General features: G+C 37.5%; 1 protein-coding gene across 25 annotated transcripts in view; it reads left to right on the top strand.

Annotated features, from left to right (window-relative positions):
* The window catches only part of Sw (cytoplasmic dynein 1 intermediate chain short wing), a 123,668-nt gene extending 106,616 nt beyond the window's left edge, over positions 1 to 17,052 (top strand). For all 25 annotated transcript variants that reach the window (XM_076797143.1, XM_076797137.1, XM_076797144.1 and 22 more), the window contains one exon: positions 15,440 to 17,052. In XM_076797143.1, coding sequence (XP_076653258.1) covers positions 15,440 to 15,559 — 120 coding nt within the window. In that variant the 3' untranslated portion in view covers positions 15,560 to 17,052. The remainder of the gene's footprint in view (positions 1 to 15,439) is intronic.
* Positions 17,053 to 18,668: the final 1,616 nt, after the last annotated feature.

The raw sequence follows: 18,668 nt of genomic DNA, 5'->3' as shown, positions 1-18,668 counted from the left end.
TTGAATTTCGGTGATTTTTCACCTGTCAGTTGTTTCTCCGTGTAAACCCATTTACTTTTCAACACCTTCATATTCTTTTCTCTATTTACTAGTTCCCATACTTCTCTTTGCTTCATTATCTCTACTTCTTCTTCCATCGCTCTTTTCCATTGCATAGAGTTGTTCGACTCCATCGCCTCTTTAAATTTTTGTGGTATCGGTTCACCTGTTCCCATGTAGCTAGCATGTTCTTGTCTATTCTTTATTCTCTCTTCTCTCTATTCTCTCTTTGTAACTCTTCATTTGTTTCCCTTTCCTTGCGTCTCTCTTCCTGTATTTCCTTCAATGTTATTCCAGGTTTACGCCCTTTTCCTCTAGTCTGTGCTCTCTCTCCGTTATTATTGTGATCATTGCACTCAATGGTTTTTAACTGTTCTTCACTATTCCATTCTTGTCTTCTCTCTTCGGTCTCATACCTTATATCTTCTATCCTTTGTCTCGGTCTCTGCTCACTATTCAACAATTGGGATCCCTTCTCATCTTCGTTGAATCTCGCCGTCCTTGTCGCATATATTTTGTCCTTTACTGGATCGTATACACGATATGCTCTCGTTTCGCGAGAATATCCCACGAAAATGCCCCTTTGTGCTCTAGGCATGAGCTTGTCTCTGCCTTCTTTGGGTATGAAATAATACGTCACACATCCAAATGTCTTCAAATACGAGATTGTCGGCTTCTTTCCACTCCACCTTTCTTGAGGTGTTTGCATGTCTGTGGTCTTGGTAATCGTTAAGTTTTTAATATACACTGCGGTCATGATGGCCTCGCCCCAAAATTCCCCTGGAAGGTCTGCGTCTATCAGTAGTGTTCTTGTTTTGTCTAACAGTGTTCGGTTTAGTCTTTCTGCTGTACCATTACTTTGAGGGTTATATGCGACTGTTCTTTGATGTTTAATACCTTTTGACTTATATAATTCCTCAAATTTTCTATTAACGAATTCTCCTCCGTTATCTGTTCGAACGTTCCTTATTTTTCTCCGAAGGGAGTTTTCATTCTCGTTCATGTACCGTAAGAAGTGTTCATATGTTTCATCCTTTGTTCTCATTAGATACACCGTAGCGTATCTACTGTACTCATCCACAATCACCATTACGTATCTGTTTCCATTCAGTGATTTTACTGGCATAGGCCCACAAACGTCCATGTGGATAAGTTCTAACGGTTCTTTCGCTTGTATCTCTTCTATTCTTCTATGTGGTGTTTGGCTTAGCTTTCCCATCACGCATGCTTCACAGATGCCCAGGTTTTCCTGTCTGTAATTTAGATCTCTAATTGCTCCTGTGTTTTTCATTTTATCCATGTAATATTCACATGCGTGGCCCAATCTCTTATGCCATAACATTTTGTTCATCTTATCGTTCTTCATTACTTGATGTATTTCCTCTCCCTTCTGATTTACATTGAATGCCACTGGTACTGTATCGTTGGGTTTTCCTGGCCTGATTGTATATATACCATTTCTTTCGCATGCCTCTGCTATAACCTTATTATTTTTACCAATTACTTTTGCACCGTTGTTTTCAAATATGACTTTATGTCCATTTTCGCATAATTTGCTAACGTCCTGCGTATCTGTGGCTAGTTTCATGTTACCTTTCGCTCTGGATAACATTGCCCGTTCATCTTCTGCCAGATTTACCTTAACTTCATATGGTTTAATGTCCATCATTTTCTTTATATCAGGTGACATGTGGGTCGACGATCCGGAGTCCAAGGTCCATATTTCTGACTCCTCAGAGTTTCTTGATCTCGCATCTTGTTTCTCTACGTTAAATGAATATTCTTCATTTCCTCCGGTGGCCAATCTAGCGTACTCTCTTCTACCTCTGTAACCTGTGTTTCTATTTCCTTCATGATTATATCTGTTTGCATTTTGCCTACCTCGGAACGATGTGACAGCATTCTCTCTTTCTCTTCTGTGAAAACAATCTGCCGCCTTGTGATTTTTCCTACCACAAATGAAACATCCGCTGTTATTATTTTGGTTGCGTCGATTACCTCTAAACACTTTGTATGCTCTCTCTTCTTTCCATCCACTTTGCGATCCGCTTTCTGCACCTGACGCGCCTTGGTTTATTCTGCGCTCTTCTTCTTCCAATGCTTGTTGTGCATCTTCCATGCTTATTCCTCTCTGAGTTCTAAGCACCGATGCCACTTTCTCATACTTGTAGTGTACTCCTCTTACCACGTAATATGATAGTTCTCTATCTTCGATTGGATGCCCTATACTTGCACTACGTGAAGCAATATTTTTAGCCCGTGTCATATATTCAATCACCGATTCATTTTTGTTCATTGTTATGTTTTTTAATTCGACAGCTATATCTATCTTTCTATCTTGTGCTCTGCCTGCATGAATGCGTTGGAGCTCTTGCCATACCTGTTTCGCTTTATTCGCCGTTAGGAATTGTCCTGCCTGATCGTTTGACAATGTGGTGATCAGGATACCGAATGCTTCATCGTTTTTACTCTCCCATAGCGATCTTATCTTGCCTGCTTCAGAATTGCGGTCTGCGGCTTCCGGTGGCTCCTGGTTCACTATCACTTCTGTAAATAATTTCCTTGCGCGAAGCACCGCACCTATTTTTAGTGCCCACACATGGTAATTTCTATCGTTTAATGGCTCTATTTTACTAAACGGTATTGCTGTGCCTTCGGACATGTTTGTTAATTTATCTATTCTTATTCAATTCCGTTTTTATTTGCCGCGTGCTTTCCGCTCCACGTGTTTTTTCTAACCTCACTTTACCTTTTTCAATTCTACACTTCTTTCTTCGGCAGAACCACGCTCTGCTACCATAATGTTGTCTATTATTACTGTATATAATATTTATTAAACAACTATGTTAAACTCTACGTTATTCTATCGCTGATACAATCTTCACGCTATGTCTCTATTATCTACGCACCTTCTCTACTCGTCGGCAAGCAACCATCACTCCTCTATCCCCGGCGCATGCGCAAAACATCCAACACACACACTTCGCAGGAACGCGCCTCAGTCTCACACAGTCTGACACTAGGTCTTGGGCCAGCTCAGCAGAGATGGGCAGTTTTTTATCTAAAATTTTTAAATAAAAGATAATCGAATGTTATCTTATGCGTATTCAACGCCTTCAGCGGCCAGAAGTTATTTGATTTATTATATTTGACGATTATTTGAGAGTCGAAGGTGGCGCCACCATTTATCTTACGGTGAATCTCGTCAGATATTGGCTACGGAAAATCTTTGATTTTCGATGAAACGATTTCAACTTAACTTTGGGATTTATTCGAAGCTCGATGTAGGAAGATGATTTATTCCTGACAAGTATTTCGAAGATTCGACATTATGATCCGACGATGCCAAGTCAGAATATGTAAATGAACAAATGAACGGTTTAAAAACTGTGGAGATTATGGAATAAGGAGCTTGTAGCACTAGAAATTTCTTATTTTTGAAAGTTAAACAAATTTATTTAAAATGTAACGAGTTAATTGTAATCTAAAGAGTTCCTTATAAAATTGTCTTAATATCCAGCAGAGTACCAATGGTGTATCCCAATGACATTTCCATTTGCTGTAAAGACTTTTATTCATTGTAAAACGTGACGAAAATTGCTTAAATAATAAAAATTTCTTTCTTTAAACAATTGTTTAAGTTCTAAAAATTTGTTGATTTAAACAATCGTTTAAATAATAAATATTTATTTGTTTAAACAATCGTTTAAGTAATATATATTTATTTGTTTGAACATCCGTTTAAATAATAAAAATTTATATGTTTAAACAATCGTTTAAGTAATAATGATTGATTTATGTAGTGCTTCATTCAACTCTTCTAGTTTTTTTATTGACTCAAACGATCGTTGATGTAGACCATTGTAAACAAACTCCTCCTTACTTTATGAATTCGGAATTCGTGGATCACTATGCCAAATTATTTGTCATTCACTAAAATGCAAACCACACACAAAAAAGTTGTAAAATACAACTTTTAGTATTTTCTCTGCAATTTCGATCAATTGCAATCATTTAAAAAATTTTTTCAATAGCATGTAGTAAACTAATTATTCTAATTGTTCATAAAATTTCAAGTCGTATGGTAGAATATTACAAAAGTTATCGTTCTTCTAAGAGTTTTCGAATATTAATGGGAGTCGCTGTACAGGGTGTATAAAAATTATATGTCATAACCACTTATAGTGGTCGGCGTGATTCTACACCTCTGGATCGATGGAGATCTGTTAAAAAAATGTTCCGCAAAATTGGCCTTGACCTTGAAAATCAAGGTCAAAGTGTCGAATATTTTTTTTATTGCATCGCATGGAACTCATCACATCACGGAGAACGAAGTCTTAATCGTGATCTTAAAAAACGATGTTATAGTTCCATTTAATTTCGAGAATAATTTTACTGTTACAATTCGTTTATATTCGCACGTTTCTAAAGTAAATGGGTAGTAGGGGCACAGACGGATTACTATCGCACGTAAACACCGCAGTAATGATCAGTCTCTTAGTGTCTTGTTGGTATTAATATGGTTTGGTACGGTAACATACGAAATATGCTTCGTGCTATCGACGAAGCAGGAGACAATTATTCGTTAGCTCGACAAATATATCCCAATAGAGTGAAGAAATTAAATTAAATCTTACTACGCTATTATGTCTTTGACATACTTACTTAATTTCTTTGGTTTTTATTTTTTCGTCGAATCCATAAAACAGCTCCGTTTTGACGTATTATTCTCAGCAGCCGCGCTTGTGCGCCAATGGGTCAAATAAATCGTCTGGCTAAATCAAGCTTCAAATGACGGATACAGATAACAAATAAATCTCGCGCGACATCTGGATTCGAATAACCCACAAGGTTACGAATCTAGTTTTTCCAATAAAATCTGACGGATATTCTACGACCAAGTAATGACAGATACAACCGTAAGATACACCGTGGCGCTGCATTCGACTGTCGAATAAAAGTTGAAGATAACCAGAAAATTCTCGGAGAGACAGGCGAATAAACACTTCAAATCAAGCGCTTGAGAGATAAAAGTTACGGATAAATTCTTGCGGTTATTTAAAACTTACTTTAATAATTTTGTATTTAGATACTGCCTATCTTTGACAAGAGGCCCTTCGTAATGTGTAATTTCTATGTAAGCATTTCTTTGTGTTTTCTATACTTTACGACAGTTACGAAATAATTGATAAATTGAGATTAATTTTGACATGGGTCAAAATATGATAAAAGCATATGGTAACTAATGTAATTTGTGTACATACATATAATGTATATAGAGATTGACGTAATGAACAATAATATTCATTATCGTGATTAAATCTGAATTTTGAAAAAATTGAAGAAAACTAAAATCTGAATCTTCTATTGTCATCTTCACATTATTATGCCACAGAACGCAGAGTGTTAAGGTATGACGAATCATCTAAAACGGGCTGTATTAAAAAATAATAAATTATGCCTTTTAGCTGAATAGTTCAATAATTACAAATCCGTTGTTCTTTTAATCATGTGCAATAATATTAATGAGTCTGAGTAGATTCATATACAAAAAAGTTTATCTTAAAAGTGTACGCAAGGATAATATGAATACTAACACTCTTAGCTGTTTACAAAAATTGAAGAACCTATTTACCAAAAAATAATATGGTAGCCTTATGATAATTGTCTGCTACAGTATGCTCATTGTGAACATCTCTCATTCACAAGCATTACTACACACTTATTACTTTTATAATTACTGGAAGTGCAAGCACATGTCTCGCGAACTACTGATTTTTTAATAAACGAAATTACAATTTTTTGTGAATAAACTTTCTTGATGTCTTTAAAAGTAATGAAGATAGTTCACAGAACAGAGTTGTTGATTCAGTACGTATAAAACAGGTGTAATTTAACCGTTTGACTGCTACGCGGCGCAAAAGCGCTGCGTTCATTTGTCTCGAAAACCGCGACGCAGCGCTTTTGCGCTGCGAGTTTCAATGTGTCTTTGCTGCTCCGTGGGAGTGAACGTAGTCTGACCTCACGCGTACTTTGTAACACGAGTGCATTCTAAAATAACTTTTTACCGTTTTTATATATTATTTTTAAAAAATAACCATGTCACGGGCTATTATTTCGGACGTTGATTCGATTGCTAGTGATTCTGAGGATGGTGAAAGAACAGACACAAGTAGTGATGATAGCATTATTATAACTCATCAAAGAAAAAGACCGAGGATTGAAAGTGAGTCTGAGTGAGTGATGTTTATTTTTTCTTATTCACAATCACAATTAATATTGTTTCTTTATAATACGAAAAGAATGATTAAAATTGATTAATATTTGTCTAAATGAGAGTGTTTTATTTGACAACATCAAGTCAAAATATGTCCCGCAGTTTTCGTGCGTTCTTGCAAGAATTGCTTAGCAGTCAAACGGTTAAGAGTATTCTTATTTTCTACCTTTCTATTTACAATAATATAATCAATAATAACATACAATTTATCGACAATTCAATTGTTTTAATTATTTTATTTGTACATTACGAAATATGCCAGTGTATAATAAGCAAATTAAAGCGGTCTTACAGCTAGCAACATTTCGCCCTAATATAAAATTTTTTGTTAATAACGTGGTTCAGAGAAATCTTTAAATTAATTACTCGATAGTATTTTTTTATATTTAAATTTTTAAAAATACCTTTAGTTTCTTATTATACAACATATTTTTTATTATCAGGCATAAGATAGTAATAAAAAGTTGATATTTATTGGCCTACATCATGTTTAACTTCAACTATCATTCAGAGCTGCCAAGAAGTCGTCCGGGGGGTTTGCGGGACAAGGGCAAACAGTGACGGCTCCGCCTGATAGTGGTTCAGAATCACCAAAACGTGTCCAAAAATCGGAGAAATCCTCGAATTTCTTAAAAATTGGTATTCTGGGAATTTTCGGGTCGCTGATTATAAATCTGATGTCGAAATTACAAAAAACAAAATGGCGGATTCAACTCTTCTAGTTTTTTTTGAAATTGTCAAATTGTTATAAAAAATTTTTTTTTGGGTCGCTGAATATGAATCTGGTGTCAGAATTACATAATTTGGTACACGGCGCATTCAGAGCGCGGGCCAAGTTCATAGTGCTACTACGTATGTATTATACAAACCATTGCAAGTTTCAGGTCATAAAATCCAATTTTACTAAACAGTTTTAGGTAGAAAGTATATTTTGTTATATAATTCTTCGTAAGATGTACTACCATTTGGAATTGACTTTTAATTACCCGTAAACATTGGTGTATGAACAGAAACATACTGTACAGCAGTCTCTTACGCTCGCTTTAATCACTATAAAATTACTCTCTAGCAGGATACAGCGACTTCTTAAGTGTTTATGTGTGACAAGTTCATATACAAATACATAAACGGATAAATAAAAATTTTGATTTTTGCGTTTTAAAACGTTATTGTGATTTGTAATTTATTATCATTATTAATTTTGACATGAGATTCACACTCAGCGATTCGACAAATATGGGAATACTAACTTTCAAGGAAATTCAACAATCGTTCGAGTTACTCATCCACTATATTGAATCCGCGATTTTGTTTTTTGAAATCAGATTCAAAATCAGCGACCCAACACCCCCGAAGGATTAATTTCGGTAATTAATTTTACGACATATCGGTAAAAAAGAATATATGCAATGCCGACTTGAGTAGTAGCAGAAGAGAGAAACGAAAATTGAGAGAGAAAGCTTGCGACTGGACATGGTTGCCACATATCATCGTTCGCCTCACTGTTGCCATGTCGTCAAACCCGTAAATGTACAAGCGTTTCGTGAAACTGATTCCTGCCTCATGAGCCCAATTCAGCCGACCAACACATGCTAACACATACATTGCCACGGGCGCGTAGATATACGCAGGACTCGTTGTCACATTACCTCTTCAGTTTTTCGCTAATATCTCTGAAATGAAACTCGAATGGCGGTCACGTGTATGCAAAAGCTAAGGAAATCATTTGATTTATATTAAATTGAATCAGTTTATTCTTAACATTATAATAATTTTATACATGTTAGAGGTTGATGGAGAATTCAACGAAAGTTCTTTCTATTACGACTACACGTTCGCGACTGTTCGGCACATTCGATAATTGGTATTCGCATGTTCGCTCGCGCGATAGGTGCTCTACCTAGCGTATATCTACACACCTCATTGCGTCGCACGTCTTGACCGCGAATTACAACTCGCGCGGACTACACTCTCCCCCTACGGGTGACGCAACTCGAATTCGTTGAGTTAATATTACATCGAGATATCTATTAATCCGATTTCGTTTAGAGTCCATGATAGTTTTTCTCGAGTGACTGCTTTCGTAAGGAAGTCAGCTATCATGTACTTCGTGTCTACATGTCGAATTACAAGTTTTCCCTCTTCTATTTCGTCGCGTACAAAATGAAATTTCAAGTTTACATGTCTGGTTTTACTTGACGATCTCGCATTCTTTAACCATTCGATGGTCGCCGTATTGTCGCAATATAATACATTGGTATCGCATAAAAATTCGTTTAAACCTATTTCTAGTAATATATTAGTAACCCAATTTAAATCTTTAACGATCTCGGAGCAAGCGACTAGCTCTACAACGCATGTAGAAAGGCCAACAGTTTTTTGTTTATTGCTACGCCACAGGATCAATGAACCTGCGACCATGATCGCTCCTCCTGAAAAGGATTTTCCTTGTTCAGAATTTCCCCAACTAGCATCCGCGTATGCTATTAAATTTCCCTGATCACGATTGTAAACAAGCATTCTCTCTTTAGTCCCTTGTAGATACCTCAATACTCTCTTCGCCAATAGCCAATGTCGTTTTTCTGGACAATGATTGTATTGAGATAAGTACGCTGTTACAAACGACAGATCGGGTCTAGTCCTATTAGCCAAGTATAAAAGTTCGCCAATTAATTCCTGATAAGTATCTCTATCCATTTCCACGCCAGTTTTTTCGCAAGGTTTGTCCTCTCCGGGGATTATCGGTGTCGATACCGCGTTACAATCAATCATTTGATGTTTAGTTAACAGCCTTTCTATATACTCCCTTTGGGACAATGCTATTCCCGACTCACAAATCTCAATTTTTATATTTAAGAACGTGCTAGTACCTATCTCGATCATCTCGAATGTATTGCTTAATTGTCTAGTTACCCTCTCATATAACTCGTCGTCGTTGTAAACTATCGTCAGGTCGTCAACATACGCAGCTAATATAATACCTTTTTTGTTGTCTTCTCTAAGAATAAAAATGCAATTTTCTGATGCTAACGCTGAGAACCCTATCAGAGACAGTGTATCTTTTAATTTTATATACCAGTTCCTCCCCGACTGAGGAAGTCCATACACGCTCTTCCTTAGTTTAAGTACGTTTTGTTCTCCGTATTCCTTCTCAAAACCTGGTGGCAACGCAAGATAGACGGTTTCTCGTAAATCTCCGTGTAAGTACGCAGTTTTAACATCAAAGAATTTAAATTTCCAACCAAGCTTTACTGTTACAGCCATTAAAAGACGCCAACTTTCGATAGATACTACGGGGGCATATGATTCTTCGTAGTCTCGTCGTTTAGTTTGATTATACCCTGCGGCAACTAGTCTCGCCTTGAATTTAACGTTCTCGTTTCCTTTGTTGTGGCGTATCGATAATACCCATTTACTTTTGATAATATTTAGCTTATTGGTTTTTTGCACAACCTCCCATACGGAAAGTTTGTCGAACGACCTAAGCTCCTCTCTCATAGCATGCTCCCATTGTGGCCACTCGTTACTCTGTCTGGCTTCGTCATAATTTAACGGTGCGTTATTGTTATTTATAAGATTAACCTGGTTTCTTTCTTTGATTCTATCTGATCTCCGGGCTCCGCTTCGTATATCCCTTTCGAGTTCATGTATCCTTCGCAAGTCTCTTCCTAGCTCTATCTGATCCCTGTTTGCCCCTTTTGGCCTACCTCGCCGTCGCGGTGCTTCTATTACTTCCTCTGATACTTCGTCGTTATTATCCGATCTCTGTACTTGTGTATCCGAGTTTGTGACAGGCGATTGTTCTGTATCTACGCGTTCTTCGATTATGTCCGAGAGTGAAAGATTATGATTCGAGTCGTACGCTATTTTCTCTTGATTCTGCTGATACGTTTCTACGCACTGTTCTGTATCTCGGATGAATTTACTCCCAAGAGCTCGTTCATCGAATCTGACTGATCTCTCCTCTATTATTATTCTCCTTTCCGGATCGTATATCCTATAGCTATGTCTCTCTCTCGAGTATCCTACCATAATGCCGATTTTTCCAGGTACATCGAGTTTACCTCGTTTCTGTTTGGGAACGTGAAAGTAAGCGACGGATCCAAAGGTTCTTAAATAACTAACATTTGATTTTCTATTAAAAAATAGCTCATATGGAGTCCTATTTTTATTTTTACGTGGGGTAATGTTACTAATGTGGCTACCACAAGCCGCTGCCTCCGCCCAAAAATTTGTTGGTAATTTACTATCGAGTAACAGGATTTTTGCCCGTTCTAATATTGATCTATTCGCCCGTTCTGCCTTGCCATTGCTTTCCGGATTGTGAGGAACGGTTTTCTCGTGTGAAATTCCATTTTTCTCTAGCAATTCATCTATTTCTTTATTGACGAACTCACGACCATTGTCTGTCCTCACCCGTTTAATTCGTTTACCAAGTAAGTTTTCGTATTTTTCTATAAATGCCGCTAAGCGTTCAACAACCTCATTCTTATGCTTTATAAAGAAAGTGAAATACATTCCCGAAAAATCGTCGACAAATACTAGCATGTACTTCGATCCGTTTAAAGAAGTGACTGGCATCGGCCCACATACGTCCGCGTGAATCAACTCTAAGGGTGCTCTACTTTGATCTATGGTTAATCGTTTATGCGTTTTTCTTGTTATTTTACCGAGTTCGCAGCTATCGCACGTGTAACTGTGGTTGATGCAATCAACGTCCGCTTCGCCTAACATGCCATTATCGTACATTTTCTTTAGGTATTCGTCGTTTATGTGACCTAAACGCTTGTGCCAGATTTCGTATGCATCTGTTACTTTTATTACATTACACGATAAACGCTCGAAATGTTTTGTCGCGCAAGGTTTCGCTAATAATTTTACTTGCCGATCGTACAGTTTCCCGGTTATAACTTCGTTACCCTTACTGTCGTATACTGTGGTCGTTTGGCCTTTCTGCATAACGGTGTAGCCCCGCAACATTAGCGTAGTTGTGGATAGGAGGTTTTGTCTCAATTCAGGTACATACAGAACGTCCTCCATCATTATTTGGATGTTATCTCCCGCATCGCTAGTTACATTGATCTTGACGGTACCAACGCCTTCGTACCATATTTTAGATTTCTCTCCCGCCTGGCAGAGTTCGCCGCGCTGTAAATTTATATTATCGAACCATATTATGTCATTAGCCATGTGGTTTGACGCTCCGCTGTCTAGTACCCATGTATAGAAGGAGTTTTGGATATTACCTGTGTCGGTTGAGTTACCTATGTTAAACGCGTATACCTTGTTGTCGTCGTCGACCGTTTTTGTGACGTTATTTACTGTCCTTCTCTTACCAACGTCCTTCAGGGCAGGCTCGTTCTCTCGTCTGTTTCCTTTGTACCCCGAACGGTATGCTTGTTTGTTTTCCCTTCTGTGCCAGCATTTCTTCGCAAGATGGCCGACTTTTCCGCACTCGTAACACCTCTTGTCGCTTCTTCGATGTATCGCATAGGCGGCGCCTTCCGTTTCTCGTCGATATCCGTCCCACCGTTTCCTTTCCTTTTCGCGTTCTTTCAGAATCTCCTGGATTTCTTCTATAGATTTGTCTCTTTGGGTCTTCAATATCTCACGAAGATCCTTATAATTGTCGTTTATTCCTCGCACCGTGTAATATGCGAGTTCTCTTGCCGATATTTCGACCCCCAGCGAGATACACTTCGTCCTGAGACCACGTGCTCTGGCAATGTAATCCGCTACGGATTCTTTATCTTCCATGCGTAGGAATTTCAAATCGTTACTCGTATCAATTTTTTGATCTTCCGCTTCTCCCGCATAAGCTCTTTTAATCGTGCACCACAATTTTTGCGCACTAGTAACGGTCGCGAACTGTAATGCCTGATCGTCAGACAGATGTAGTCGTATGTACGCCACTGCGTTCTTGTTCCTTGTTTCCCATTCGGTTCTCAATTTCTCCGTTGCTGTTTCTCCTGGTATCGTCTCGTATATGGCACGATCTAATCCTTTCAGGCTTAGAAAAGCTTCCATCTTCATTGCCCATACAAGGTAATTCGCCCCGGTCAACAGGGGAATTGCCGGTAACGGCCCTTTGTCCATCTTAGAGTTTCGCGAATTCACCTCGTGGCACTTGCTTGTCGATTATCAACCACGCTCTGCTACCACTTGTTAGAGGTTGATGGAGAATTCAACGAAAGTTCTTTCTATTACGACTACACGTTCGCGACTGTTCGGCACATTCGATAATTGGTATTCGCATGTTCGCTCGCGCGATAGGTGCTCTACCTAGCGTATATCTACACACCTCATTGCGTCGCACGTCTTGACCGCGAATTACAACTCGCGCGGACTACAATACATATTACCAGGACTTCTTGAAAATGAACCGGAATTTACTTCCTGTCAGAAAGACAATTATATTCTAATCTCATTTAAATGAAATTTAAAGCAACTCTTTTGATGCCACGAAGCGCATAAATGTAATAATATATTTATATTATTATATATATGTATATTTATATGTCTCATATTACGATATTATAAATTGTATATATACAGAGTGGCCCATATAACTCTGAACAGCTCAATATCTCGAAAACTATGCCATCGATTTTAAAGTTCTTAGACTTAAATTGCATGGAACTGAAGGATCTTTCTGACTACATAAACGTGAAGTGGCCTCCCTTCCCCTTTAACGGGGGAGGGGAGGTACCTTTGTAATTTTAAATGGAACCCCCTCTAAAATGTTACATATTTAGATTCTACCGGAAAAAACAAGTCAATTTTGTCTGAAACAGTTTTTTGTCAGATACTTCCATGATGAGATATAACAGTTTGAAGTTTTGAGTTGTAGGTACTTGAACCGCTCGGAAATAGCGTTATGGAATTATACGCACTTGAGTCCTACACACACACACACACACGCACACGCTCACGCACACACACACACACACACACACACGCACACGCTCACGCACACACACACACACACACACACACACACAGCGTGAGTCACCTAACGTTTGCACCTCAAATATCTTCGTTGTTTCTAAAGATACGTAAAATATGGTAAGGACAAAGTTGAATGGTACAATGGGGCTGACACGATGCCATAAAAAATTTTGTTTTTATGTCATTTTTGTAGAGATATCAAGGTCACCTTGACTTTTTAAAATGGAACCACCCTTTTTTAAACACCTATAATGATCGTCCCTTTCATTAGGAATTCAGTTTCTATATTATTCCAAGGTCATTCAAGGTCAAGGACAGAAAAACCGTATAAAACTAAAATATGTAAGCAGAATACCTGTATTTTATAAATGTTCGAAATGATGGTCGTCTACGTTGATACATTGATGTAAACGAGCTCTGAAGGAATGTTGAACTCTGATAAGTACATCCGAGGTGATATTCGTACATGCTGTGATGATACCCTGACGCATATCTTCAACTGTTTTTGGAGCATCCATGTACACGGTCTCTTTTAACAGACCCCAGGCGAACGTGCTGGCCATGAAACAGATCCGCCTCGTCCAATCCATCGGTTTGGAAATCGAGAATCCAACGTTTCTCATAACAAAAAATGACATAAATACAAAATTTTTTATGGCATCGTGTCAGCCCCATTGTACCATTCAACTTTGTTCTTACCATATTTTACGTATCTTTAGAAACAACAAAGATATTTGAGGTGCAAACGTTAGATGACTCACCCTGTATATATTGGTATTAATAATCGTTCAAAGAATCGTTTGGCATCTGCAGAAATAAAATGTTCCATTGTTTTGTCCATATAATATTGCACATCCTTTGTTAGGATTTTATATTTTTTAATATATTCTTTATTATAATTTATACTTAAAAACGTGGATATAAGACATTAGTCGCAATAGAAGCTCCGCAGCAAGATGTGGAGTTCTTACGAAATTTGTACGCTTATCGTCAAATAGATGATACAATAAGCTGTACTATGATGAAAAGAATAACTAACCAATTATGGTATTTGGCACCAGAATCGGCTGCATTTACGATAGTGCCGTACCATATGAAATTAAAGTGCAAATTGTAGAGCCAATAAATGGTATTGTAGACAGTAAGGATAAAGAATGCATTAAAAAATATATAATCCTTCCAAAGGATGTGCAACATTATATGTACAAAAAATTGGAACATTTGATTTCTCCAAATTCCAAACGATTATTTCAAAGATTTTTAATACCAGCGGCTAGTCGCGTGCGCTGTTTCGTGTTTACGAAGCATTTAGCAAGCTTCGCGAACAGAAAAAAATTGACTGGAATTTTGGGGAAAAAGCTATCCTCTCTCTGCCAGTACCAAATTAATCACGTGATATTGTGACACATGCACGGCAGAGATGAAACGCGTCACGTGTCCGGGCCGTGGTGGAAGCGTGTGGGAATAGCGTCGTAGAAGGGGCAAGTAGAGTGGGGAGGCAAGTCTTAAACTGACGACTCTGGGATGAGGCACGAGCTGCGCAGCGAAGATGCGCGCTGCACGAAAGGGATGTTGGTGGGAAAAGAAAGCGTTTGAGAGGCCCCAGGCCTGGTCTACGCCAATAGTAACGTAACATTGTAAGTGCGTGTGCGACGAGGTGGAGCTACGCGTTACCGCAAATCGTACCCGTATTCTATACGTGCGCCTTTTCGAGAGCTCTGAATGATAGGTCAGTGACCAATTATTATATGGTGACAACACCAAAAGCAGACATTTATCTAATAGTTACTGTTTTTCCCTGTTTATATAAGTACACCTTACTATATTTTGTATATAAATGTTAGTGCACTATTATATATTGCATAACAGTTATATATACGTTAGTGCTTGTAATATATTACGAGTATTGTTGAACGCTATTCTTTAAAATGACAAGTTCATTATTATAAACTCACAATAAAACATCTGGCATACTGTCTATTGCAAAAGAAAATCGGAATAACAAACAGTGTAACGAAATTTAAAGGTTACTAAATAAATGATTTCTTCGTTAGCTTTACAATTTGAAGTATTTGCATATTCTATAATATCCGGTTTTAGATTCACTATCTGTTTACTGTTAGATTTTAAATTACTAAATAAATTTTACTAAAACGTGTGTTTGTTTTAATATAGCATTTAGCGCATCCAAGAATTGATGAGTGGAATAAATTTTTATACACGCAACAAGAGTTGAGGAACAACAAAGCAGATGAAGAATTACATAAACTTAATCTTAGGGACCAACGGCCTTAAGTTCTGTACCCTCTCAGCGCCGTGCCGTTAGATAAAATACAATAACAGTTTTGTTTAGAAACTATTTCTAAGTTCACGTTAAATACTTTAAACCTTAAAATCAAATAGGTATAACACATAATTATGAAAGATTTTGAAAACACTAAGAAGAAAGTGCTAAGCAGCAGAACAAACGTGTTAGTGCTTTCTATATACGCAGTTGTTCTATACGTCTATTCTAACGGCTATAAATTCTACACAACTCGTGGAAATTGTTACTAAACAACTTCAATGGAGTATACAATTAAAAAATGTGTACAACATATCTTTGCATGTAAATATTGAAATTATAAACACCTTTTGAATTTAAAGGAAATGAGATGATGAGAAATAACTATAATGATAATTACAAAATTTCACACTCCATTCTCATTGCTTTAAGTTAAGAATTATTTTTTAAGAAAATATGAACATTTTTTTTATGAACTAACGTACTAATTTATTCTTCTTATTTATACTCTGTCAGAAAGATATAGCTTTCATTACTTATGTTCTATAATTTGTAATTTATAATATGAGGAAACTGTAAACTCATTGAACAAGGATTATTGCTTAAAAATGTAAATATAACATTTTTTGTTAATATAAACAGCTGGGCTTTACCTAAAATGTGATATTGTTAAGTATAGAATTATGTTTTTATCCGTACCCTTGCTCAAGTCAAGCATATTTACGCTGTCCTTTTTTAAATGCAAAAATGATTTCTTCTACAATGTATTATACACAAAAATATTTTATTAAATCTGAGGAGTTATCAGTTTATCACATGTTCTTGTAATATGCATGTAGGATTTTAGAATCGTGGACTATACTGTTTACTGTTAGAAAGAAGTCACGCAGGACGGCACAGAGCAAGTGAAGGCCTTGTCTGGTCAGTATCTGATTCGTTAATATTGTCACTTCGATCATTAGCAAAATTATGTGTTCCTTCCAGGTGACTTCTTTCCAGCTACGAAGAGTACATGCATTGTCGTTTCTATGTTTCCGTACGTCGTGCCATCTCACTTTAATAACTTCGTCATTTTCAACGCCGATCTAACCAATCTTTTTCTAGCAGATTTTTTAATATTGTACTTCATTTTCTTGTTCGCAACTCCAGACAGTGATCATCACTTGTTTCCGAGTAAAATTGCTAGAGTCCGTGTCGTATACGTAAACAAAAGACGTTGTAGTAGCAAACATTCTGTTCAGACCTTTAAAAAGCATTAGGACATTAAAAAAGGTGAAGTACTCTGTGAGCGTGATCGTGATCGTTGAAACTTGGTTAATTAAAAAATTAAATCTAAAAATGTTGAGATCATGAATTCGAGACCAGCTGTCCAGTAGTTTTCTCCTCTTAAAATCCTACATGCATGCTTTAATTTAAATTGCTATGGATAATGATAATTTAATAAGTTAGAATACAAATTTATTATTGTCCCCAATTCTCTGATTAAAACTTTATTTTAAAACTCCGAATGTTTACTAATTTTACCTTACAAAATATGAAAACGAATTTTGTAAGTACAGTGATTTCTCTATATTCGTCGCCAAGGCCTGGATGATAAACGTCGCGGAATTATCCCCACTACCGCGGGGTATATCCCGTGAGTGGCCACGAAGCATAAGATTCCTCGCACGCCGAAGAGTGTAAACTTAACAGGACTCGGGTGGTATGTCTCCAGGACGATACACGACGCTGGCAAGACCCGCGTTGTTGACACATATCGGAAACTCACTGTATTGTTTATAGGTACAGTGAATCCGGGATATAAGTCGCCGAGGCTTCTAAGTTACCGGTCGCGGAATTATCCCCACAACCGCGGAATACACACCGTGAGGGGCCGAGAAGCTCGAGAGCCGCTGCCGCCAAGGAGTGTAAACATAACACAGGTCCGGTATATCGATGTGAGACTAGGAGACCACACTAATCCAATAACCAAACTTCTTTACTTTTCATTATTATTTTATGGGACTTTCACCAACATATTCGTGGCATTTTTCTAATGAAAGTAATACCAAATATGATATAATTCTGATGATACTTACTTGTATAATGATCGATTAAACGCAAAGAAGAACAGCGTATGGGAAAGAAAGAGACGCGGAGAGTCAAAGCGTTCGGGAAAGATGAAAGATTGGCGTGATTGGCGTAATCTCAGGCCAATAAATCAAAAATTAAACTTTTTTATTACGAATTATTTTTTGCGATACTTTCACCAATATATTTGTGGAATTTTTTTTATTAAATTGATGCCAAATACGATACAATTCGGGCCATATTTACACTAATTTTCCGTTAATATAATTGTAACGGGAAGTAATTTTCATCGTTCATTACACAAGTAAATATCATCGGAAGTATGTCATATTTGGTATCATTTCATTAGAAAAATGCCACGAATATGTTGTTGAAAGTCCAATAAAAAAATACTGAAAAATAAAGAAGTTCTCGAGTTTCGCTTTCCTTTTCTACGTTCGACACTGCATCAAGGAATAGTAGGATCTCGTCGGCAGTATTTCCCCGCTGTGACTTTCGCATATAACGTGTAAGATGAACAAATGAGGACATGTTTACAGTCCTCGGCGAGCGGTAACGGGCGGCGAGTATCGCTGTCCGTTTCTACGTTCGGCAACTGTATCAAAGAATAGTGGCTTTCTAACTTAAAGGACGACAAAACGCGTGCTGCTGACATAAAACGCGGATTCACTGTACTGTGTTTTATGACAGTAGTCGTTCGGTAAGTTGCAACTCATTGAAGGGAGCACAGCACTGTAATCGTTGGAAAAGCAGGCAAGTACTTATTGCTTCTCGTAGTTTATATACTCATTTTAAATAATATATTACACACTTTTCGAAGTAACTTTATGTCCAACAAGGGTCGAGTTACATTAGTCGGTCACGACCCTGACAGTAAATAGGTCCCGTTTTCTGTGTCTATACACGTCCGTGCGTATCCGAAAGCCATTTGAGAGCCGTTCGAGATGCTCACAACGAAGGCCAAGTGCTGATCATCTTGTCGTTTGCTACCAGAACCCAGGAACTCCTCTCTACCCCCCAGGAGATGTATATACTAGAGTCTTCCGGGGC

The sequence above is a fragment of the Halictus rubicundus genome, chromosome 11 (assembly GCF_050948215.1).
Source record: "Halictus rubicundus isolate RS-2024b chromosome 11, iyHalRubi1_principal, whole genome shotgun sequence".
In the NCBI taxonomy this organism is placed as follows: Eukaryota; Metazoa; Arthropoda; class Insecta; order Hymenoptera; family Halictidae; genus Halictus; species Halictus rubicundus.
The sequence above is the reverse complement of the archived record's forward strand: the minus strand, read 5'-3'. Positions and strand labels throughout refer to the sequence as shown.